Source organism: Haliotis asinina, chromosome 9 (genome assembly GCF_037392515.1).
Source record: "Haliotis asinina isolate JCU_RB_2024 chromosome 9, JCU_Hal_asi_v2, whole genome shotgun sequence".
NCBI lineage: Eukaryota > Metazoa > Mollusca > Gastropoda > Lepetellida > Haliotidae > Haliotis > Haliotis asinina.
The window spans coordinates 18,838,476-18,865,263 of NC_090288.1; the positions used below are offsets into that span (position 1 = coordinate 18,838,476).

At 42.4% G+C, this 26,788-nt stretch overlaps 2 protein-coding genes across 2 annotated transcripts in view; one reads left to right on the forward strand and one right to left on the reverse strand.

Annotated features, from left to right (window-relative positions):
- The window catches only part of LOC137295782 (cilia- and flagella-associated protein 54-like), a 79,689-nt gene extending 73,208 nt beyond the window's left edge, over nucleotides 1–6,481 (forward strand). Inside the window, exons 62-65 of the mRNA XM_067827323.1 lie at nucleotides 1,380–2,052; nucleotides 2,476–2,638; nucleotides 4,270–4,344; nucleotides 4,693–6,481. Coding sequence (XP_067683424.1) covers nucleotides 1,380–2,052; nucleotides 2,476–2,638; nucleotides 4,270–4,344; nucleotides 4,693–4,812 — 1,031 coding nt within the window. The 3' untranslated portion in view covers nucleotides 4,813–6,481. The remainder of the gene's footprint in view (nucleotides 1–1,379; nucleotides 2,053–2,475; nucleotides 2,639–4,269; nucleotides 4,345–4,692) is intronic.
- On the reverse strand, nucleotides 6,388–13,735 carry LOC137295783 (protein FAM72A-like). Its single transcript, XM_067827324.1, has 4 exons — nucleotides 13,435–13,735; nucleotides 9,969–10,046; nucleotides 9,043–9,167; nucleotides 6,388–8,263 (listed from the first exon to the last, which is right to left on the reverse strand). The coding sequence occupies exons 1-4, from the start codon at nucleotides 13,590–13,592 to the stop codon at nucleotides 8,181–8,183; spliced, it is 444 nt and encodes a 147-aa protein (XP_067683425.1). The 5' UTR covers nucleotides 13,593–13,735; the 3' UTR covers nucleotides 6,388–8,180.
- Nucleotides 13,736–26,788: the final 13,053 nt, after the last annotated feature.

A 26,788-nucleotide genomic window follows, 5' to 3' on the forward strand; every position in this document is an offset into this window, starting at 1 on the left:
GATCCTGGACCTGTTGGCTCGGAAACAAGACGCTCTCACAATTCCATGGGACGGTCTCAACGCATACGCATTTCCACCCATGGCCCTTCTTCCAGGTGTGCCTTTCAAGCTGTGTACGACTCAGCAGATGATACGTCAGTGAAGCATTGAATTTCTGATTACCTAACGGTTTTAAGCGTTCCGCTCCTAGGTCCTTTCTCACCTTTGGTAAGTTGAGGAGATTGGTACTGAACATTAAACTAGTTGAGCAACTAGGCTACTCCTTCTTTCACAGCCCTGCGGGCGGGTGTCTGTAGGGGGTAGTACCGAAGCCGGGATGTGGGGTGGCGAGACCTACTTGCCAAACTGCGTCCTTTTTCTCCAGCAAAAGTTGCGGCTGAAAACCACATTAATTCGGGAGCACCCACTCCCTAGAGTTTTTGTGCCATGTAAGCCAAGGGGTTTATTGAAGCAACATAGTATGGAGTAGCATATCAGGAGTTGGTGCTTCTCCTGGCCTCCTTGTGGAATGCACCCTCGTGTGTGGAGTGTGTCAGAGGGTAATCTGCGGCCCTCCTGCCAACTGGGATAATGCACAAGGTGAGATAGGATAAGTTTACAAATTTGGAAATTTTAACTATAAATTGTATATTTAGATACTTATCCTATCTCACGTGATGGATGCCCACCCAACCTGCCCCACTTCACAGATCACGGGTAGCTCCACGACGAGAATGACAAGTACAAGTCATCACATGATCAGCTACATGAGCAAGATGATTGACAGGTGTCTATGGCGGGGGCAGAGGTCATCTCGTCAGAGGCCAGGAAGATTTGATTCAACTTAGCTGACAGCATGTTTCCACACATGGTCGAAAAGAGCAAGAGAGATGCATAATGTGAGATAGGATATATAAGTATATAGATATATATATAACCTTTGCCTGTTTAATAAACACATGCTAAATTGATGTCATCCATGTTTTGAAATTTCTGGAAAAAAACAGCAAGGGGTTTCCTTGTTTAATTTGTGCTCTGTGGCAGAAGTTCAACAAGTTTTCTCAGAAGCAACAAAAAAATTACATGAAGTAGCCTTAACATGCTTATAAAAGATATATTTGTCTGGTCTGGGTTGAAAAATTGATGCAAGTAGTACCCACCGTTGAAGAAATATTGTAATGTGCCTAATGTCAGTGAATAGTCAGGACACTGTTTTCTTGTGCTGTAACTGTAGTTTCATGTATACATCAAACAGTACTTATAGCTACCTCCACACCTTACATTGATACAACCAATAAACAGTCCCGTTTCAGTGATCATAAGTGAGATGTTCACATGTTCAACCACTATATTTGTACCAACATATTGATGTCTGAATTTGTTTTGAACTATATTCACAGGTTATCAGACTGTCCTTCAGCGCCTGTGTAGTACTGCTACAATCTGTGCAACAAGCTCACAGACAGACTCAGTAAATGTAAATGGAGGGGACCTTGGACCAGATTTTGACCTTGGATTTATCAGCCATGCTCAGTTTGACACAACGATGAACCATGATGTTGTTCGGTCCATGTTGCTTTCTGGTTTGTGGTCCTGTCGATTACGTCACATGCATGGTTACCTGACATCTCATCTGCCGGTGTATGCCAGTAACTGCTGTGCCATTTATCCTCCTTCCCCACTCCTGCTGCCAGTCACTTCTGCCAACACTGATCTCAACATCACCATGAAGACGTACACTTCCAACCTCAGTCTGGGCAGCAGTGTTGAGATGGAGAACATTTACAACAGCAGCCTTGACCTTGATCCTCGACCTCTTCCCCCAGGAACACAGTCAAATCCTCACAAACTTGCTGATGAAGCCATTGTGAATCCCGGAGACAATGAACTGGTTCTACAGTGGCATCAACCCACCCTTGATGAAAGTGACCCAGCACATACAGAGATGGGTTCGCTGGACAGGAGGATTATTCTGCTATATGCTCTCTCAAGGAAGGGGAGTTCAGGGAGTCCAGGCGTGGCACCAGGATTCCTGTGGGTGTCACAGCCTCAGCTCCTTGATCTACATGACAGGTACATATTATTCCATGTTGACAGGATTTGGATTCTATATGCATGTATATGTCAAAACTATGCAAACTGGATAATCTGTTATCCACTGATTGATATCATAATGTAGGAATGGACAGATAGTGGATAGGTGGATATCCATGCCACATGGGTGTTCACTCCTTACTGTGTCTAGGTCTATGGGCATGTGAACTTTTGGCAATTTTGCCTCTGGTCATCCAGCATTGATAAGGTACAAATTACAGTCAGATGGTAATATGAGTGCAAATGTTATTCACCAGTCAGGCTTGTTTCCTCCTCGCAAGGGAGATGAGGATACAGTTTGAAAGCACATGGATCTGTTGATGACTTGTGATTTATGGTTTGCTGTTATGTGGTACTTCTTACAAACAAAACCATTACACGTTTGCTCTGTGACTCCTGTAGGTTGGCAGTGCTGACCCAGAGAGGCGAGATATCTCTGACAGAGAAGGAGAAGACCAAGAAGGATAAGGATGTTACCCCAGCTACCCCAACACCAGTCAAACCCAAGAAAACACAGAGGATCAAGGCTCTCTCCCCGAAACCACAGCGAGATGAACAGCTGGAGGTTAGTCTGGAATCCCAGGGGAATCCTGGAGTTATGACAGCTTAACATCTGGAGGCGTAGTTTCATTAGATGATTAAAGCAAATTTGTTTAGGTTTTGCATGTATACTACAACATTTACCAATGATAATTTTAGAATAGATCATTGCAAAATTTGGAAAATTTTAAACATCAATTGTATATTTATATGCTTATCCTATCTCATGTTATGCAGCTCTCCTCTTCCGCTAAGCTGAATCAAATCTTACTGGCCTCTGACCACCCGACCTCTGGCCCCCACCCAGACATCGACACCTGTCTGTCAGATGATCTCATGACAATCTGCGCCTGTCATTCTTGTCATGGAGCTTTCAGTAATTTGTGATGTGGGGCAGGTTGGGTGGGCATCCATCTGCATTGATGCCATAGTTGGAGATGTTGTGGCTTTCATCCTGCAATACACTTCAAAGTTCTTCCACTTGTCGTCATAAAGTGACTTAGTGGCACTGCGATGCACTGTACTTATGGCAGTAGCAACAAGTTTGATAGCCCTTAGTTGTTAGGGACCGATGTAAATATGCCAAACGTGAAGATTGAGTGTGAGCGGAGATCCATGCAGCTGATCTAGTTTGAGCTGAACCATTAGTTCGAAGTGGTGCTGGATCTGGTTCAGCGAGTTTGAAGATCTACAAGAATGAGAAGTGCACTAGAGCAGACACCGAATAAGAATGATACATGAGCAGAAACACTGACCAACAGGAAGTGGTTGATATAATCACTGGATTGGAGTGATCACCGTAGATAAGCTTGTGCTTAAAAGTCACTGAAGGTATGTTGAATGCCACTCCAGAAAGAGAGATACAGAACCTCTGGTACTTTGATGGTGATGAACTGTGAGCTGGTAGGGCAATCTTGCTTCAAATATAGAGATGATGAAGGACCCTGAGAAGCCTCCAATGATCCCTGTCAGCCACTCACTCATCTTGTGTCCATTCCATGATATAATAAAGGAAGACTTTTTCCATGATGAAATATAGTGAGAAGTGGGAGACAGCATACACACATCCACACAGTGTTGTGACAAGGAAGAGAATGACAGGCACAGATCGTCACGTGATCTTCTGATTATGCAGCATGACCATGCCAATGTCAGGGTAGGGGCAGAGGTTGTGTGGTCAGAGGCCAGGAAGATTTAATTCAACTTATGTCATAGCACGTTTCCACACATGGTCGTGGAGGAAGAGGAGAGCTGCATAATGTGATATAGGATAAGTTTAAAAATTCTAATTTAACTGTATAGGTTTTTGTATGAAAATATATAATAAAATCCTCAGATGGTATTATACAGTATTTTGAAAATGAAATGTATGCATGAAACTTATTTCACATCACTATCAGCATGATTTCTGGTATAAATTATAACTTTCGGGCAAAGAAACACTAGCTTGTGACTTATAGCTTGTTAATCATTGGTATCTGGCTACCAAGACATGTCCTTGTTTCATTGTGGTTCAGGGCAAGTGGGAGTATGTGTAGTATTCTTTGAGCATGGAGATAATCATCTTATTCAAGTTATCACAGAACAGTCCTTTCCACTGTCCAAATGTTTTAGTATGTATATATGTATATCTGATATATTTTTGTGTCTATCAAGGGACTCCTGAGACAGTGCCTGGATGACTGTACTCTCCTACTGGCATCTTCCCCAGAACAGGATGCAGTCACCGAGGTGAGACACATACTATCTGGCTGAATACTCAGGGGTAATATTTCCTGTAAATCAGCAAGACTAATGTCTAATCAAACCTTTCCGAGCCTTCTTTGCCAGCCCTGAACTGTTGAACTCCTCCAAAGGAAATCAGGAACATGTCATCAAAAGAAACTGTTGAATCTCTGCTAAAGACTCATCTGTCCACTGCTGCCTTTCTGTTAAAGCTTATGAACTATTTCCTTCCCCAATATTGTCACAGCACCACTGAGCATCTCTATGTTGGATATCAGGTGCTCTATAAATAGATTATTATTACCGCATTGAACACTGAATACAGTAATACAATAATATTGTTGTCATTTGCAGATTCCATTTGATGTGAACCGATCAAACATCAAGAACCTGGAGCAACTGTTTGACCAGAGTTTTGGACTGCTGCTACGAGGCACTGATGTTGCAACATGGATAATGAAGATGTTATCCTGATCAGCTGATATTATCATGAAGTTGTTCCCAATGTATATTTTTGACAAAGCCAAAACCCAGTTTACTCGAGAGACATGTGCCAGTGTTGTAAATATTCACATTCTCTGTGTTACTTTTGTATTACTGTTCATGATGTTTGAGGTTTTGTTAGCATTTACCAAAGTTTGATTAATGATTTTGTTTAACATATACCATTGTTTTTGTCTGTTGATTTCTGTGCAGAGTTGAATCCATTAAGTATGCCAGGAGCTGATGTTTTCTTGTTACAATTCCCAAATTCACTGAATATGATTCAAAGTTTGAGGTGTATCACTTCAGCTTTTCCAAAATACCGAATACACTTCAAAGTGGACTTACTGGTTGTTAGGCTTGGCAGTCCAAGTACCCTAGGATGATTGTTAGTCTTAACTTTACTTACATAGATGAGGATGGTAGGGTAGCCTTATGGTTAAAGCATTTGCTCATCATGCTGAAGACATGTGGGTTCAATTTCCCACATGGGTACTAGGTGTATCGCCCATTCATGGTTTCCCCTGCCATGATATTTCTAAGATATATAGCTAAGAAATGGGATTAAACTACACTTGCTTACATGGAGATAGTTCCTCTTGAACAAAGTCTTTCTTTAAAAGGGACATGGACACAATTAGTTGATATCAGTGTATTAATTTTACTCTTATTTGCTCACATTATCAATAGAAAGCTTAATATAAATGTTGACGTGTTTGGCCATTATGATGCCAGAGGTACCATCCTTGGATTGTGATGGGGCCTACCTAGACTATTGTCCTTTTAAGTACAAACACAAAAGCTGTCCATTGTGAAATTTATTGTGTAATTTTATGTGTAAATTTATGAAGCCTTTCATTCATAACCATGTACCTCAAAGAAAATACCCAAAATGAAGAACAATGTTGAACATTCATTCCACATTCAGCTAAACTAGACTGATGTGTGATATGAAAATGAAAGAAATAACAGCCTTCTCAAAATTGAATATATTTCTTATGAGAATATAGTCTAAACAGGAACATTTCAAAGTCTTGAACAGAATTAATCTGATTATAAATATTTATTTTTGCCAATGATTTAGATATTAAGCATGGTATTTTTACTTGACTCTAGCAGAAAGCTGCTTGACAATCTTGGTCATATCGTAGTTGGGTGTGTTTGGATGACATCTGGCCTCTTATCGAAATCACAAGGTCACAAAGTCTACTTGTAACTGTGAGGCTACCTGCTGTTAAATTCTACATGGACATCACATTCCTTGAGGTATCACTAGGAACTATATCAGAATGATTCTGATAGCAGATCAGGTCCAATCAGTTGTAAAGGGTAATGCAGTCATCATAAACTACTGGCCACTAAGATAAAATGCAGTATAACTTCTGGAACCTCTCCTCATCACACCAATACTTGCAGCACTGACAAAATCTAAAGGACAACGCAAGCTTGTGCCATTTTCACCATTTCCCATATTGCATGCACCTCTACTGACTCAACTGTAAAACAACCAATGATTGTCATTGTAAACTTGAAATGTTATCATTGGTAGAGAAAGAATGAAAACAACTTGCTTGTTTATAATTTTATTTCGTTTACCATGTTGTGATAACAATGTAAATATAAAAAAAAAATAATTCCAATAAAGTTTGACACAATCACACTAATGTGTACTGACATGTGGCTCGTATTATGTACAGGGAATCTTCATAACAACATACACATACAGCAAATACAGGATGACCAGACTTCAATACAGTTTCCTTGGCCTCACCTGGAGTATATAACTTTGTAAGTCAGTCCAAGTAAACTTGGCCCCAGTACCTTTCATTACACTCCATTACTGAGTCTAACAAAACCTTATGGGAGGTCGCGTCAGGAAACTTTGCGACTGACCAGTCAGAACACAGCTTACCAAATCACGAATGAGGATAGTCACACAAACCTTTTGAACTTTTTATCTCAAAAAGGTTCGTACACAAACAATTCCAAATGCTTTTTAGCGTACGCTTGTGTCCGGGTGATGCACATGGCACACGTTACAACTATGACAATAGTCACTGAAAATGGTGATTTTAGCAATATTCATGGCTGTCATCTTGTGTAAATATTAGCTAATGGTAACCATGTCAACAGAAACCCCAAAGCGTATATACTGCAGGTCAGTTAACTGAGTTATAAGCAGAGTTTGGTTTGTGGAGAGATCTGTGTCAGTAACCTGAATATTTTGTAAGTCTCTCCGATAGCATAGGAGTAGCTGTTGTCTGATTGGCTGAATCAATTTAACCGTCTCATGTTTGATTGGACGGTCATAGGTCACTAAATGGTTACCTGACACGGTCTTCTACTAGGGTTTGTTAGACTCGGCAGTGGAGTGTAACGAATAACACTGAGACTAAGTTTACTGAGACTGATCTTTAGTCAGAGTCGGCACAATACATCAATGACCATGTACAGACCTGTACCAGTAATACTGGGTATCTCAATATCTTTTCCATAGACTTACATGTTATTTCAGTGTAGCATAAATAATTTTCATGAAGTGAGTTTAGGATGGATCTTTGTCAAATTTGATAGGCAAATGTGAAATCATCTCTGCTCTGAGCAAATAATTTCAGTTCAATCTTCTGTCCACTATTTAACTAATGACATAACATTTATCAACTTAGGTCTGGTCCCTTAATGCACAATCCCACAGACTACCATGTTAAAGGGGTTCTCGGCACAGTACATATGTTGATTTAACTTGTTGCCAATTGATAAATAAGCAAGGTAAAATTAAACAGAAATCATGTGATTGCAGATAAGATGATTCCTTACAAATGTGCCAAATTTGAAATGGATCTAATGAAAATTAAATTCCTGAAAATTATTTATGCTACTCTGAAATAACATGTAACTTTATGGAAAAAATGTAAAGTGGCTCAACATAACTGGCATGAGCCTGCATATACTGTATCTATCGAACTTGTGCACAACAACATATGAATACCAACTATCAACATCACATGGTCATATTAATAACAACATAAGTCACTGGAGGTAACAGTCATTTAAAAAATCAACTCCACTGAAGAATAAGTCATAAAACATGAAGTCACATGCTGTTTGGACACACAGTCCGCATCCAGACTTTCTCTATGAATGCAATGCAACCACTTTTGCCACCATGTCAAAACTGGAGTCTGTTCTCCAGAAAACTGCCAAAAGGACTCGTAGTATAATACTGAATTCTGGGAAATATGCTGTCAAACTGATGGGTCACCATATGACAATCCTTGATTGATGGAAGATAAACTGACAGCCCTTTGAGATATGGCAGTTAAAAACACATTGCTGGTTGTTTGTCCATCAGTTTGAATTCATCGAAAACATTCAGTATCAAATATACCACTGAAGTCGTCTTCAGCACAGGGTAGATCACCCCACAGAAGTAACTCTTCACCTGCAAGTAGAAGCATATCTTGGTTAATACAGAATAAATGTATATAGATCAACAGTCGCAGCAAGTCATTCTCTATGATCCTCCTGATATCACTCAAACAGGAAACATGAACAGGAACAATTGCTCCAGCAACAGCCAACAATGTATGATGAGATGAACTAGTTTTGTCTTGATACAAAATGAATGCAAGCCATCAAGGATGTTTTGGGTAGTTTTTTTAAAGTTAAGATACAAAGTCCTTAATTGAAAATTGATAAAATATTTCAGAAATCTGATGAAAATAAAAGTAAGTTTGATACTTTACTTTGACAGCATGTGATCTGTATCACAGAAACTCATAGATATCTAGACAAGACAAACCAGTGGTTGACATAGGGAGCAACTTCCATGATGTGTATATGATAGATTGCAGTGAAGCAAGTCACCAAGCCTCACCAACAAATCCTTTATTGATAAATCAGCACAAATGTTGGTGATTTCGTCACACCCTGACCAGTCATTATTTCCAAGATGGGTGCGATGTCCTCAGTTCACTTTGACTCGCATACCTTTAAATGTTTTCACAAAGTTGCAGACAATTTTAATAGCAACCACCCAATTGAATGAACCCACTTGGCAACTAACTCATTAGTATGTACTTAGTTTGTGTGTGTTTTGATCTGATAGTCAAGCTTTTTTCAATACTAGTATATCTTACAAAATGGCCATTAAAAATACATTTATTATGTTTATTAGTGTTTGAGACAGGACAAGCAGGTAAATGGTCCTTTTGTTCTCACCTGCTTTGTTAACTCTTTGTGATGCATGGACACATGAGCTGAAGTACATCCAAAAGTGACCATTGTTGCAGGACATCAAACACTTCCTGCATGGGCGTGACACTGTGTAGCCAATTTCATTACCACTGGAAAGAAAAGAGAGAGAGAGAGAGTGAGCTGAAGATTCTGAATACATTATCTTTATACTCCATCACACCCGTTGCATACTGAACTGAAGATGTTGAGAAGATGCTGGACTGCCATCCTTGTGTTGTAATTATCATAGTTCAGGGCAAAACTACACATATCATAAACACACAGCAGTAGAGCAAACTCTATATCTTTCCTAAGATGCCGATTTAATCCTTTCTAAGGATAATTTTGATTAATCTAAGGCAGAAAAAAAATGACGGTGTTGCTGACCTCTAGAATGGCGCAGTGATGCCAGCACATTCTCACGTAATGCAACAAGTGCACATTATCATCTGATAACGTACTGTCAGTGCTTTTTATCTTTCACTGAAGTACATGTATTACATTTGGCATCTTTGAAAAATGTAAAGTTCGCTCTACCCCCATGTGTTTTGTATTAAAGTATAGTTTTGCCCTGAACTATTTTAACATCAATGCACTTGGACTACTGTCCCTGTGCTTCAATTATAGTAGTTCAGGGCTAAACCATACTTTATTACAAAACACATTGGGGTAGAACGAACTTCATTTCCTAAATCATGAGCAAGACAGGAGCTTCTTTTTGATACACATACACAAGTCATGATTTAACATTGCAATGACTACGACAGTCTGTTTTAAGAGCTGACAATGAAACAGGCACTCATGAACTCTTCATGAAAATAAAGCAGTTTTCATGTAAAAAATTTCAACATGGTAGTTACTTTGTTATTTTTCCAGTTTGTCATGTAAGCACCTCACAACTGGATACTTACCAAGCAATGCATGCAAGGTGGTTGATTTTACAGGCACAGTGATTGGTTAATATTTCTCCTTCAACAAGATCCACAGCACTAAAAATAGATCAAAACATTTGAATAGCTGATCTGCATGCCATCAATATTACCGATAATCATATTACTGTGCACACTCGTTTGTGACAGACAAGGGAAACAACAGAAGACCAGTCTGTTTTCTCTCACAAAAATAAATGCTGTACAAAAAAGATGAGCAGATACCTACACATGCTAAATGACCCAAAGTCAAAGCTTTTAATCTTCAGAAGTAGCAGAATCCACTAAATTCACACAGTACCACTGAGAAATACTTATGAAAGAGAATTCGCTTACATTCAATGATTTTACAAAGGGTGGTTCCTCAGATTTCAGGAGCACAGTTCATTAATGGAATGAAACTTTTTAAAGAAGCCAAACTGACTCCAAACCATCACTGAAAAAAAAATACCCTTCTGGCTTGTTGACAGTTGTGACACCATAACCCTTCTCACATTCGATACATATCATAATGTAATCTGTACATAAATGATTGCCAAACATTATTAACATTTGGGAACTTAAAATGCATTCTCAAACATTCTCTTGACTGGTGTTAAAAGAGCTTTACAAAGCATATGAGCAGAGTGTCGAGTTGAGTTGGGCTTTATGTCCAGTTTGCATTTGAAGTACAATGTCCAAAAGAGTTTCATTTTAAAAGCATATGTACACATATCATTATTATTTGTAAACAGACAATAACAAACCACATAATTAAAAAATAAGCAATTCGTTGTTAGCAGATCACTGTGATGCCATCCTACATAAAGTAGCATGTCCAGTCCAACTGATTTCTAAGGGAAGAAACTCTTGCCTGAACACTCTAAAAGTTGGTTTGTTATTTCATGGGGGAGGGGCCCTTGTTTTACGCACTAATGAGAGTTAAACAAATGACTGGTCCCTGTCACTGATAGTTTGGAACAGATGCCATCAGCAGTCACACTGATTTCAGGTCGGTATATTTTTTTCTTATATATTTGAAATTTTCTACTATCTCAGAAATATGTTTAGAGGTATTTGGCAGCAATTTAACCACTTGCTGATTGATTGCCTGAGCAATATTTAAAGATCTATTAAAATTTGTTTTGGGGAACAGGCCATTGGAGAACAAATCTATTTTGACATTTTGCTTGTTTTTGGAATACCTTTTGTTTCATAAAAAAATCATTTTCATCATAATAATGTCAGGTGAAGGATAGTTTCCGCATCTCCGTTCGTTCCCCATAAAGCTTAGGTGACAAATATGTCTTGATGTTATGAATACTGCAAAAAAATTATTGGATATTAGATCTATAATCACAAATTTGTTAAGATTGTGTAGCATTAATTCCTCATATGTTGTCTCTTACAAAATTATTGCCCATATTTCTGGGCAATTTGAAAGCTGAAATAAAATGAATGAACATATATCATATTTGTGCTTTTTATGTTTTATCATGTTTCACCTTAATTCAAAAGATATTGATCTTGGATATGTTTTCTCAAAAAATTGGATCAGAATGAAAAAAGTGGGCGTGGTCGGTTGATGTAAAGAAATATCTGTATTTTTGGTTTCACTGAACGTATTTCCAAAAAGTAAAGTGTTTTGCTTTTCTGGGCATATATAAATAATATAACACAGAAAGAAATACCAATTTTAGTCATTTTTAGAAATGGCCTGGACATGCTATATACTGTCAAGACATGGCCCTGCATCATCGTCAGATTTAAGCAAATATAGCACAGGAGGTACCACTTTCATAAAAGGATTTCAACAATATGGTTAGAGCTGCACAACGACGTTCTTAAACCTTGAGAAACCCATCATCAATCTGGAGTTCATATAGTCTGGTTCATAATTATTGAGAATTTTTCTTCTTACTTTGAGCTATCCTAACACCTCAACTGATTCACTGATACGTAAAACTAAGTAATGGTATAAGGGAGGTAACTCATCTTGGCCTACTGAGTATAGTACAATTAGAGTTACCTCCCCTGAATTTGTAGCAGACGTCATTTTCCTCAGCACTGTCAACAATGTCTGCTGAAGATAAAAGAAGGTTGATTTTTGAGTTGTGTAATCAAGGAATTGATGATGTAAATACATTGGCAGAGAGAACAGGAACTCCTCTTTCTACTGTGTATAGGATTAGGAAGAATTTTAAAGAGGGAAAGGATTTGGGGCACCAGAAAGGAGCAGGGAGACCCAGAAAATTGGACTTCTCAGATCGCGTCCGGCTGGGAATTTTAGCGTCTAAAAAGCAAAGGGCAAGCATCTCCAACATCAGGTATGAAATGATAGAAAGGGGATCAACAGTTGTATCAAAATCTACAGTTAGAAGAAATTTGATTGATCTTGGATGGGAGAAAAAGACTGGAATTCCTTCTCCTCTCATGAAACAAGAACATAAAGACAGGCGTACTGAGTGGTGTTTGGCACATGAAAACTTTGACTGGGAAAATGTGATTTTTACAGATGAAAGCTCAATATGGGTATATCCCAATAATGTGAAAATATGGACAAAGTCTGCATCAGCACCGATGTATCAACGACCTAAATACAGCCCAAAGTTTCATGTATGGGGAGGGATATCCTTATTAGGAACGACCCCGCTGTGTGTGTTTGAGGGAAATCTGACAAGTCAACGCTACACTAACATATTAGATAATTTTCTCCTTCCAAGTGCACATGTGTTTTATGGAAATGACTGGATTTTGCAGCAAGATAATGATCCTAAACACATCGCAAAACATGCCAAGCAGTGGTTTCAGGAGAAAAATGTGACTGCATTACCATTTCCTGCATATAGTCCTGACTTAATCCCACTGAGAACATTTGGGGGATGATGAAGGAATGTGTGAATCAAAAGGGGTTGACAGAAATTGAAGACATGAAGAGAGAAGTGGTCCGATACTGTGACAGCATAACTCACGAAACACTAACCTCTCTGATAGGAAGTATGCCTACCCGTCTTAGACTGTGCCGTGAAGCTCAAGGAGACTTGATAAAATATTAAATTGTTACCTACACAACATGAAAAGGTCAGTTCACTTTCACAATACATTCAATTTTATCTGATTTGTTCTCGTTTAATAATATGAAATGCTTTAGCTATTCTCAATAATTTTGAACCATACTGTACTAGTCCAGCATATAACTAGACGACTTCGCACTATACCAAGGTGTGCTCGACAACTCGATGTAGGCCTTGGCTGGAATACGAGTTTATTCAAATGAACTACAGTTAATACAAAAAAAACCCCATATATTAGGAGAGTACCGAGGAAGGAAAACAGAGAGAGAGAGATACAAAGATGCTTAACACGAATTTCGGCTCCAGACTTTTCGCTCATGGTTAATCGACAACGTTGTTCCATCAACTGTTACACAATGCCAGCCTGTATGTGGAATTTAGGCTGGTGTACTTACTCCTTTTCTGGAATGTCGGTTGAGTACATTTGTGTTTTAGTATCTGCAAGCAGGACAGCTTTCATTCCCCGACGACAAACATTAGTACCACAAAATATACAGTCGAGGAAGTACACATTTTTCTCCCGGAATGTTGGGTGCAACGACGATTTGCTCATTTTCACTACTAGTATTTAACATGAAAAATGACTGCTCAGGAGAAATTAGTCTTGATCGTGTAACTCAAAGCGGAACGCCGACACTTCCTCATAGAAGGCCACATGTGTGTGTATTTATTATCCAACGTTGGTTTTCATTGGTCAGTATGGCAGTGTATATTTATAACCAGTCCTTTCATTGGATGCTTTTGAGAGTTGTGATTCGTCCTAACAACCTTGTCGCTAAGAGGATATACTGGTTTCTTAGCAACATAATTGTGATTACTTGTAGAGCTAAGGGTCTCCGTTGGCTTTTCCATAATTGAAATTAAACGAAGCGGTTAAGGTACACAATTTAATTAACAAGATTGTACTTACGCATTAGTGACAGCAGTAACTAAGTATTTCAGTGTAACAACTTGATATTTTCACCTTAGATGTCTGGCTTCCCAACGTACCAAATGTAGTAAAGAATATTTCCAAAGTAGATTAGGACAGGGAGCCTATATAGAGGGGGAGAAGAAACTCCTCGAAAAGCCGCTGAACTTATGTCTCGGGTCGTTACGTAACCAGTGTAGCCAATATGGTGGCAGCGTAGTATTTAAGATTGAGCCCAGTCTATTTTCAACAGCTGATTAAGTTCGCTGAGTGTTGTAACAACTGAAATCCAACATGTAGAAGATAGGTTAACTATTTTGTCACTTCAGTTTAAGTAAAATAATTGGTATTAGTGTCAGTATTAGGACAGAAGATTTGTAGGAAAGTTTCAAGTCGGTATGTTATAGCTCAATGGCTTCTATTCTCGATTCACCGCGAAGATAGACTAAATTGTGCCGATAAAAACGTCTTTCACCAATTCGTTTAATTTTTAGAAGCAGAACATACTTTTAGTTGAAAGGTATTTCCAAGTAATAGTGACAGTTTCATGACTTAAAATTTGTTAGGTTGTAATTGAGGTGTTTGAAAAATATGACATTTCGCCATTGAAATGCTATAGGCCGTTGTTTGAGTATTCCTAGTTACTTCCTCAAAAACATCTGTCACAGACACCTTCAATTCATATGACGAGAATATACTGTCAGGTGAAATGTGTTTGCAAGTAATAGTGATAGTTCCATAATCTAAAACAAAATGTTAGGGTGTATTTGAGGTGTGAGAAAAACATGACATCTTGCCGATCTGATCTGATTCGCCATTGATACTTGAGCGTTATAGTTCCATAACTTCTTTCTTTCCTGTTGATCTTATTATTTGACAAAACTGGAAAGGTGTTTTAGAACGCTTTGTGGGCGTTTAACACTTTATTTTTGAGGGCAGTGTGACAGTGCCAGTTAACATATTATTAATGTCCGTTCCATTCCCCACATGCAATAAGATATCTGAATTAATTCTTAATGTAAACACAAATGTTTCAAAGTAGATTTTTTAAAAGGACAACTGATGTTAACACATGTGTTCCCGTGATACTTTTGCGTTCTTTAACATGTCTTGGGAGGGAAGGCCGCGGTGTATCATTTATTCTTTCATTCATTGACATATGGACTTCTTTCTTATATTCTTTTTCTTTATTTCGTTCATTCATTCACATAATTCTTGCTCTTAATTCTTACTATAATTCATTCAATCATTGTAAAATTCCGACTGATACAATAAACTGGCTGAAGTTCCGTTAAAACAGGGATAATCTACAACGTATATACTCTATATAGTCTCCCTGGTTTAACAACTACTGAAGTTGCACTGGGAACGAGCCAAGTCACTTTGTGCTTTGGAGCATGACGAGGCACGCGTTAATTAGTACAAATGGTAAAGAAAGCAAGCGAGTGACCTATCCCTGTTGCAGAGTATCCATGATTTGGGGCTGAACACACAAAACACATTATCAATGATTGTAAATGACAAAAAAACCCAAAACAATTCAGCACTAACGCTGATTTGATGATTTAAACCCACAAAATAAGCACAAATTATTTTGCCAATTCTGTCGTATAACTTCGATACTGAATATACTGATGACACTTTTCGCCACCCGAATCTGCATAACTTTAACCCCCAGAGTTGTTGTTATCTACATTGTGTATGTGTTTCTGTATTTATGTATATGTTCCTATTTGCTATGTAACACGTTGGTCTACTATAGTAGATATACATTTCTGTTTGCAGCTGTTTACAAGATACAGTTGCATTGCATGCATGTATTCAAGGGTATTGAACTGTGATACTTCCATAGTAGTGTATAATGTCTCCCTGGGGTGTTTCGATTATTCTCTGTGCAACATTGTGACGTCATCACCATGGTGACCATGGTGACATCATCAAGATGGCGGGATCCAAGATGGCGTCATCCAAGAGGGCTGGCAAGATGGCGTCGCGTCATCACCATGGTGACGGCGGCAAGATGGCGGCGGCAGCCAAGAGGGCGGGCAAGACGGCGACGGCGCACCAGATGGCGGGTGGGAGGGAAGGGAGGGCTTTCCATCAGAATCCATCTTGTGTACTTGTGATAAATGATTAGACAGTTTTGAAAGTTGCTTTGCAGTACAACTAGGCACAGGGCAATCCCTCTTGACGCGACCCATGTTTTGACACATCAATGGTTTTCGCTCAACTGACCACACTTGTGACGGCGGCGGGAGACGTCTGCATGCTTCTCGTTTCAGTCTACAACTGATGAGGAGGGCTGGAAAACCTCGAGTTTTATATCCAGAATCGATGACGTCACACGCTCAATCCAGCGCATCTCATTGGTTCATTGAGTCTCAATCCATGCAATTGGCTAAGCTCTCTTATATCAGGAGGAGTCGAGACAGGGAATGCTGTCACTTCGCAAAAGAAGAAGAAGACAATAGAAAAAAAAGAATATCATGGCCCAACGTTGTGAAAACAGGGACTTGGAACTGATTTCCTTGGAGACATCCTCACCCTCGCCGGTACCATCGTCACCACCAGCCTTACCAGCATGGAGGCACTTGCCAGCTTGGCAGTGTCGCCAGTGTCACGGAGGCCTGCCAGTGTATTGTAAGGGAACGGATGAGTATAGTGGAACGTTTCAATGCGTCTATTGTGGGACGTGTCTGAAAGACACGTATCATCGTCGCCTGACTCACGGGGCCAAGTGCCCCGTGAAGAGCAAACTGACCATACACCCCTGTCAGTGCATGATGCCCTCACTGTGGTCATTGTAAGGTGTACTCAGTACACACAGAAAAACAAAAAACAAAACAAGAACATGAATGAGACAAAAGATGCAGGATTAGGGGCGTCCCTGATCTTTTGTTTACAAACAACGGTAACGTGAGAACTTCGACAATGATCGTGCACCCACTCGTGTGGCTATATAGCTTGACCAATGCAGATGCGACGTTACATTTTCACTCACTCACTCACTCACACACACACACACACAACGGTTGTTTCGCCCACGTTCACAAACCTCTACTGGTTTAATTTTTTCCACTAAGTACACGAGGGCATGTACCCATATCAAGTAAAGTCCTTGTCAGCACGTTTGTCATTCGACAACACCGGCGTTACGATCGAAGCACTGCTTTTCTCGAAAGGATGAGTAATTCATTAGGCATTCAGCAAATCAGAAACAGTGAACAAATCAACGAGGCCTCAGCTTCCAGGGAGTATCAATATACATCTAAAGTAAATAGAAACTGTATGGATGTTGTTTTCCCTGGAGGGTTCTTTTGTCTGTCAGACATGCGAGAACATGGCTGACATCTGGGAATGCTTTCTTTCGATAATAGGAGAATTAATGAGAAATTGGTAAGTGGTTTGTTTGTTGATTAACGCTGCAATATTCTTGCTGTTTGGCGACGGTCTGTAAATAATCGGGCCCCGTTCGGACATTTAAGCGGTATCATGATCAATCTACGCCGTCGGGATACGATGACGTGCCAATCAAGTCAGCGAGTCTGACCACCCGATCCCGTTAGTCACATCTTACTATACGTTTGGGCTGCAAGGGTCTGTATCAAAGGACGGTGAAGCAGTCGCCTCGTCAGCCCAGGTTTGATTCCTCAAGTGGGTGCAAAGTAAATAAATGGGTACCCGGCCATGATATTGCTAAAGGCAGCATGAAACTAAAGTCACTAGCTCACGGGGCGGTAAGGAGCTGATCTGCCAACACTGGATGATCTTCATTCAGACGTCGTGGTTATTCCTCGATAAGTAGCATATATTAGTTTGCCTTGGCTCCGTTTATTAGAAGAATTTGGTCTATAACGAAATGATTTGGAAAATATAATGTCAATAATGAAACTAGAACTGATACAACTAGAGGTTCAAGAGGTTCCTTTATGTGTTTATTTACAATAACACCAGAATACAATGGGTTATATCTACAGTGCATGAACAATGCCAAATGGCGACCTTATTTTATTCTAGCAGGTACATTCTGTCGATAGTCACATGTTACAACAGCACTAGAAAATCAGCAACTTCTCTGTGTCCCGACCTTGCAACATCACAGTTTTTGTGACGCCAATGCGTGACGCCATAGCACGTGCAGCTGTGGGCTATAAAAAGTCAGGATCCATTGGGGGCGGGTCATCACTTGAACCGACACATCTGCTGGGACAACACCTATCTGAAGATGAAATCTCCAGGCAAGCGCCCTTCTCCTTCTTCCTTTACTTACAGAATGGGATGGCAGGCAGCAAACAAGCACGTGAAACATGCACAAGGCATCATGGGTCATCACCACATCATCTTGGTGACGGAATACATCAGTTACGTAGGGAGATTGTGTGAAATCCTGCAGGAAGAACGCTGTCAAGTGAAAGATGTGAGTGTCATCGATGTAGACTTATGCATCACTTATGCCATACGAAAGCCAGACTCTGCTGCTGCTGACCTCCCTTCTTCCTCTTATTCCTGCGCAAGGGACCTGAAATCTCTCATTGGGAATTACCAGCACAACATCATGGTGACAGTATGCATTGATTCCCCTCCGAGGTTCTTTGAAATCTTCAGGGATGAAGAATGTTATCAACTGTGGGACATGGAGATCATCGATGAAGATTACATCTATGCCACTTATGTCATTCGTAAGCCAGGATCGGGTGATCCAGAAGTCACCTTCCTCATGACACCACCAAAGTCTGCTCCTGCCAAATGGAAAGTGATACCATCATCAAAGTTCACACCACGTTTCTGGAAGAAGAAGAAGACCAAGAAGACACCAAAGATGTTGGAGGATCCTCCTGTCATCAAGAAGCCAAAGAAGGACGCAACCACCACCAAGGCAGCAGCTACCAAGCTACCACCACCAAGGCAGTCACCAAGACAGCAGCCACCACCCCCAAGGCAGCCACCAAGACCACCAGCAAGACGGCAACCACCCCAAGGCAACCAGCAAGACGACAGCCACAACCACCACCACCACCACCACCACCACCAAGGCAGCCATCCCTCAGGTCACCACCATGTGCAACAACAAACAGCCAAAGAACGATGATGTCACAGAGGGCTCGTGGAGGGCTCCTCCTCCATTTGACAATCAATCCTATGGGGTCGTGGCCCCTCCTACGTACATCCCTAATGGTTTGAATCATGAGCCGATGTTGGTGGTGACTGAAGAGCTACCTGCAGAGCTACCTGCAGTGTTACCTGCAGAGTTACCTGCAGAGTTTCTCACATGGTATGATCAACTCCCGATACCAGCGATGCCTCTCACCAGTGAAACAGAGCAGATAACGCCATCGATAGCTCCAGAGATGACTCCAGAGATGGTTCCACAGCAGACGATTCCACAGCAGACGGTTCCAGAGATGACCTTGCAGACGGAGGATCCCTTGTTGACTTCCGTGCTGGCTCCAGAGGAGGAGGAGGAGATGCCATCCGAACCCATCCTCAACATTCCCATGTTTCATGCTAAAAATCATTTCCATCAAGGTCAAATGGACTTTTTATGTTGCAGTGACTCTAACCCCTATAATCACCTGTACTGGTGGTGATCTGTTGCACGGTTTCTTCCTATTCACATGTTTTACCCTTGTTCTTTTTCTTGTTCAATAAACCTCTGATAACACATGTCCTTGTCTTGGGTTTTCTATATCTTCAGGATCTTCCATCCTTGGAGTCATTTCTGGGGTCACCTGCCTAGGGGTAAGACGTCTGTAAAGGACTCTGGCAAGGACTCTGTCAGGGACGAGAACCTCTTATCATGTCAGGGGCTACTATCTCAGGGTTAGACCTGGTGGATGCCATGGTCACCCCACTCATGTTACGTCATCCTTTTACCATGTTGATTGCAGGCCCTACAGGGTCAGGTAAAATGTCGTTCCACGTTGATGGAACACGTGTTTCAACCGGGGATCCTCAATCTTCCCCTCAGGGGATCGTTTGGGTGTACAGTGAATGGCAACCCATGCATGAGGATTTGGAAGTGCTGACATCGAGGTTAGGCCTTCCCCTGACCTTTGTGCAAACCATGAGTGAAGCCAACAGGCAGTTACCTGGCGCTGCACCAGCAGGAAGGTCTGGTAGGGGCAGCATGGGGCAGGGGCCTGCACCCCACTGGTTGGTCATTGACGATTTGCTGGGTGACCATACCAAAGAGGAAGAGGCGGATGTCCTGCGATGGTTTACCAAGAAAAGTCACCATCGCAACACGTCCGTGTTGTACCTGACGCAAAACCTCTTTGCCTCGACGCCTCATCATTGCACCATTAGTTTAAATGCTCACTATCTGGTGCTGTTTAAAAACCAGAGGGATGCCTTTCAAATGGATCATTTGGCTCGACAAATCTTTCCAGGACAGGCGGCTTTCCTTCGAGAAGCCTATGAGGATGCTACCTTGGCTCCTTATTCCTATCTGTTTCTGGACTTGAAACCCACCACAGCCAAAGAACATCGTGTGCGTACCCATCTCTTTCGCAACCCTACCACCCTGTACATTCCAAAGGGATGATCCATCCCAAATGGGTGATATATCCAAAGGGTTTCAATACCAAGGGAAATATCCAAAGGGATAAATAGAGATGGCCATCGACCTGACCCATCAGTCGAGTCTGAACTGTCATGGGAAACAGACGGAAACAGGCTCACCCCCCCTTAAACGTGCTGTTGCCACAGGCTTGTTTAAACCGATCCATAAAACGCTCCTGGCTACCTTGGGACGTGATCCCACGGAACAACATCAATCGGGTATACAACGATTGTACGAAAGTCTAAGTGCTCCTCCTCCTTCTGCACCCTCTGTCAGCTCCAAACAAAGACCTTCCTTATAACACCTGTATCCCACAACACCCACGATGGACACGTTTGTCCCTGTCAGCATGCATCGCCTTGCATCCCCCAACTCCTCCTCTCCTCCTCCTTCACCCTTTTCGCCCTCCTCTCCCCCATCGTCCTTCCCCACCTCTCCCCCTTCTTTCCCCTCGTCTCCTCTCTCTTCTACCATGATGCGACCCTTGACTGACCCGTCTGCTTCTTCTCCGTCTGCTTCTTCTTCTTCTTTGGCCATGATTCAACCCTTTCAACCCTTGACGGAACATCATACTCCTAGTGCTGTCACTAGCCCCCCACGCCGCACAACATGCCGCAGCCAAGGCGGCACCAAACGTGTCAGAAGTAAGCCCACGGCACTCAGAAAAGTCAAACCCATCCGCATGAAACGAGTGCTGCCTTCAGCAGAGAGCATGGCTGTCAAAGGACGCCATCGGCTGTTGCAATGGTTTGTCATTGCTGTTCTACATATGTGAGGAGGACGTGTTCCTTTGAAGGCTCAGCACAAGACTTGGCTGATGAAGCATCAAGACGTGTTGACCAAGACTGCTAATCCTCGCCTGTCTGTGGATGAACGTCTGAATCACCTGATAAAATGGAGTGGAAGTGGGATGTTGGTGGGTGTTTTGACCCGTATCTTGTTGAACTGGCAGTCCTACCTCCAGCAGGAGCAACAGCAGCAAAAGCAGAAGAACAAGAAGAAGCGACCTCATCGTCCGGGTCGTCCAGGTCCCCCAAAGAAACCTCAGTGGTGACAGAAGAAGAAGAAGAAGAGCAACGACAAGAAACAGTCCCAGGGGCAGCCTTGACCCGCATGGTGTTACGAAGCCAGAGGAACAAGAAGACAACGGCATTACTCCCACTTCCTCCACCGACGCTACCATAAATAGAGGTATCCCATCCTTATCCTCGTCAGTTCCATGGTAGCAGCAGTTGCAGCAGGAACATCATGTCTGCCCGTTTGAAACGTCACAAAGAAGCGCTCTGTCATGTGTGTAGTCCTACAGCAACACCGGCCATGCGACAGGCTATTTTGAAACATGCTCCGTCTGAACTGATTCAAGCCATCTGCGAATGTGTGGTGAATTTGTATGGAGGTAACATTCCCATGACAGCACAGCAACAACATGATTTACAAAAGCATGGACCACTCATGCATACGTTGATGAAAAAGAAAGTGTCTGTGACCAAGAAATGCAAACTGTTACATCAGAAAGGCAGGGGACTGGATCTCTTGTCTGCCTTGGCCTCGGTGGTGGGTCCTTTGGTGTCTGGTCTGTTGGGGAGGCAATAAATAAATAGAGGACACATCCATGATACAGGGTTAGTTGCCTCTGTGCCTCTGTCCTACCAGCATGATGACGACAACCATGAAGCATGCACGGAAGATGGTGATGGTCCCAGAAGAGGTATGGCAAAGTCTGCAAGACGAAAAACGACGTCATTTGCTCAAGGCCAACCTGTTGGAACAGAAACGGTTACACATGCTTCACGATATGGATGCCCTCGTTCGTGATGACACGGTTCCCTTCAGAGACAGAGAGCAGCAGTATAACACCTTGTTGCAACAGACGTTGGCGTTTCAAGACAAAGCAGCTGCAGCAGCAACAACAGCAACAACAGCACGACACACCAGCAACACGCAACCATTGAACGGAATCCCTACCACCTACCATCGGGAAAGGAGCGACTCAACTCCTAGCTGCTCCCCGTAAGTACGGTTTACTTACTGAGTCACACTCTGGCCTGTGTAGAGGTCACCTAGAAGTTTAGGTCTACAAGTCTTAAGACTAAGAGAACTGTCTTAGACCCCCTAAGCATGGAGAGTGTGAAGCCGGTTACAGAGTCACTGACTCATGATGTTCTTTCATCCTTCTGTTTCAGAACACTCCTCCTCCTCCTCCTCCTCCTCCTCCAACCTCATTCTGAATGAAGTGGTGCAAACGATTCCTAAAACGCTACAAGGCAAGGCCAAGCAGTTGATGGCACAGATACAAGCCCATCCTGGTTTGGGTTGGAATGAAAATGGCCAATTCGTGGTGGAAGGGGAACCCATGCCTGGGACTCACATGGTGGATCTCATCAATGATCTGGTGCGACAACGTACCAAAGCAGATCCTCCACAGGGTTGGAACATTCTGGCTCAGTATCTGGCTTCCAGCAACGTCCCTCATGAACTGATTGGCAACCCTCTCCGTTGGTCCTGGATGATGAAAACGAAAGGATCAGCATCCACCCAGCAACCTGGCACACGACAGGCAACACCACCTGACACCCCTGTCAAACGTCCAGGAGGGGAAGCCTTGTTTTTAACACTACCTCAATCAAATCTTGCTGGCGTCAAGAAGAAGAAGAAGGCAGAGACTCCCTTTTCCCCTCTGAACCGAGTTCGTAAGTGGATTGATTTTTAATCATAAAAGAGAGCCGAAGGCGATGTTGATGTCAGTGTTAACATGAGACGTCCCAAGAGAAACAACAACAGCAGCAGCAGCAGCAAGTCATCCTCCTCGTCATCCTCTTTGTCTCCTGCCTGGAGACGATGGCTTCACTATACCTATTATGATCCCAAACATCCAACAGGCGATGGAGGGTGGTTCGCCTTGTGGCAAGCAGCAGCAGCATATCAAGGCAAAAAAACTTTATCCTCCAGGCTTAAGGGACCCACCCAACGTCAGGTGCGTCAATGGTTGAAAACCCAGGACACCTACACTTTGCACAAACCTGCCCGATGGTCCTTTCCTAGGGACCATTATCGTGTGAGTGGCGTGGATGAATTGTGGCAAGCTGATTTGAGCGATCTTCTCACCTATCAGAAAGAGAACCAAGGTTATCGGTATTTGCTGTGTGTCATGATGTCTTCTCCAAAATGGCTTGGGTGCAACCCATGAAGCCAAGACCAGTACGATGTTGATCGAGACCTTTCAACGGATCCTGAAACAACCCCAAGGACGTGTGCCATCCCAATTACAGACAGACAAAGGAACTGAATTTGTCAATAAGCCTTTTCAAGCCTTCCTCAAGAAACAGGGAATTCATTTCTACACCAGTCAAAACTCAGAAACCAAAGCCTCGGTGGTGGAACGGTTCCAAAGGACGCTCAAAAACCGTATGTGGCGTTATTTCACTCAGCATGGAACACGACACTACGTCCAGGTCTTGCCCCAACTGCTGCATGCCTACAATCATCGCATCCATCGTACCATTGGTCAACGACCTGTGGATGTGCATCCCACCACCCCGCACGATGAAATCTGGGTGTTAGATTACATGGAACAAGACCAAAGGGACCTTTGACAAAGGGTATCTTCCCAACTGGACCACCGAACTGTTCACTGTGGATCGCGTCGTGAAAGGACGTGTTCCTCCTGTCTACCGAGTGAAAGATGCTCCAAGGCACCTTTTACCCTGAAGAACTACAACCCATTCAGAAAAAGGATGATGTGTACAAAGTCAATCAAGTGCTGAAACGTCGACGGCGTCAAAAGAAGGAAGAAGTGTTGGTGAGATGGTCAGGTTACCCGGCCAGCTTTGATTCATGGATCCCTGCGGCTCATCTGGTCTAAGGGTGGCATCCGTCTGTCACCGTCATTTGGGGCATTCCCATCATGCAGAGTGAACCGAGACTCAGGTGCAAGGAGGAAGAGGACAGCAGCAGCAAGCCAAGGGGTTCCTCCTCATCCTCACATTGGAGTTGCTTTGGGATGGACTTGCCACAAAGTGAAGTGGTGTTTTTCTCTTAAGTGTTGTTGATACATGGCATGGTCATCATGAGCATGGTGCTTATTCATGTTCTTGTTAGCAGGGGGGGAAATAAAATATAAAATGGCATCCTATCGTGTTGTTATGTGTTTACATCCAATGCAGCATTGTTTGAGAAAGTGGAGAGTGTGTCAAGCATGGTTCAAGTTTCTTTTGAGACCGGGTTTTCTGTGTGTACTGAGTACACCTTACAATGACCACGGTGGGGGCATCATGCACTGACAGGGGTGTATGGTCAGTTTGCTCTTCACGGGGCACTTGGCCCCGTGAGTCAGGCGATGATGATACATGTCTTTCAGACACGTCCCACAATAGACGCATTGAAACGTTCCACTATACTCATCCGTTCCCTTACAATACACGGGCAGGCCTCCATGATGATAAGGCTGGTGGTGACAATGGTAGGGGCGAGGGTGAGGATGTCTCCAAGGAAATCAGTTCCAAGTCCCAGTTTTCACAACGTTGGGCCATGATATCCTTTTTTCTATTGTCTTCTTCTTCTGCGAAGTGACAACATTCCCTGTCTCCACTCCTCCTGATATAAGAGAGCTTAGTCAATGAAACGCACGGGAATGGGACCAGTGAGGTGCTTGGATTGAGACTCAGTGAACCAATGAGATGCGCTGGAATTGAACCAATGAGGTGCATGGATTGAGACTCAATGAACCAATGAGATGCGCTGGATTGAGCGTGTGACGTCATCGATTCTGGATATAAAACTCGAGGTTTTCCAGCCCTCCTCATCAGTTGCAGACTGAAACGAGAAGCATGCAGACGTCTACCGCCGCCGTCACAAGTGTGGTCAGTTGAGCGAGAACCATTGATGTGTCAAAACATGGGTCGCGTCAAGAGAGATTGCCCTGTGCCTGGTTGTACTGCAAAGCAACTTTCAAAACTGTCTAATCATTTATCACAAGAAAACAAGATGGATGGATCCCTTCCCTCCCACCCGCCATCTGGTGCGCCGTCGCCATCTTGGCAGCCGCCGCCATTTTGGCGGGTGCCGCTGCTGCCATCTTACCCTCTATCTTGGACGCCGCCATCTTGGATGACGCCATCTTGGATCCCGCCAGCTTGATGACGTCACAATGTTGATGACGTCACAATGTTGCACAATGTTGCACAGAGAACAATCGAAACACCCCAGGGAGACATTATACACTACTTTCCATGACACAGGTGCTGAAATCTTATCCCAATAGTAATTACGTTGCTGTTAATGAAAGTTTGGATGATGTGAAGCTGACATAGAGTTGAGTCAACACAGTGATACTAAGTCGATGGACTAGGATGCTTTATATGTATTAGCGCCGAACATTGTCACTTGTCTCTATGTTCAGCACATTACAGGGAACACTCAAGGGTGGTGGCCAGATGGTGGAAGCACCAAGGCATTCATTCAAACAAAAGTGTCCCAACGTGTGACGTCTCCCGGTGAAACTGACTTGGTGCTAGTGTGTCGCTGGTTACCCAACAGCAAATGGTTACCCGGAACAGCAGCTTTTACAAAAGAAAAAGGCAGCTTGAGAGATGTCTTTGAGAAAATGATACATATTATTCACGATAATCATACGACTCATTTCCTCTTCCAGGGAGGAGAATAGATAAAACTTAGATAAAATATTTACATTTGTGTGACGAATTGGTGGTACTAGACAATATTACTGGCACAATATATACCCCCTACGTCTGTGCGGCCTCTACATACGTCCGAAATAACAAACTTTCATAAACAGGAAAATATGGGCAATTTTTATCTCGTATATATATATTCATCATCGTCACAAATAACTGAAAATATGTGCAAGTCATAACATTTATAGTAGTATTCAAGTCAGTTGACAAAGATTTGAAAACGATCTCTGTACAACTGGGGCCCTTTTCACAAAGCTCTCGTACGCCTTAAGAAGACCTCGTAACTTTTTTCGTAGCAATCGTGCCCCCTATACTGTAATATAGGAAGTAGGAATGCTACGGGAAAAAGTTGCGAGATCATAGGCTTACGAGAGCTTTGTGAAACGAGTCCCCGGTCCATAACGGAATGGAAACAGATGAACTTTCAGATGCTTCGTTTGAAGTTCTCGAAGTAAGATACAATAACTGTTGGAGTGAAAGCAGTATACGAGGAAACAGACCGCTGCGATTGGTCAAACGGATCAATGTTTTCATCTCGCACCTGTGCGCGTTGTCGCGTTCGACTCACGAGATTTTGGACTTTT

Excerpts from the sequence above, each read along its gene's own strand:
- LOC137295783 (XM_067827324.1), bottom strand. The coding sequence starts at position 13,592 with ATGAGCAAATCGTCGTTGCACCCAACATTCCGGGAGAAAAATGTGTAC. Across the intron at positions 9,168-9,968 it reads CACCTTGCATGCATTGCTTG|TGGTAATGAAATTGGCTACA; the intron begins GTAAGTATCCAG and ends TTTTCTTTCCAG. Across the intron at positions 8,264-9,042 it reads ACAAAGAGTTAACAAAGCAG|GTGAAGAGTTACTTCTGTGG; the intron begins GTGAGAACAAAA and ends TTCTACTTGCAG.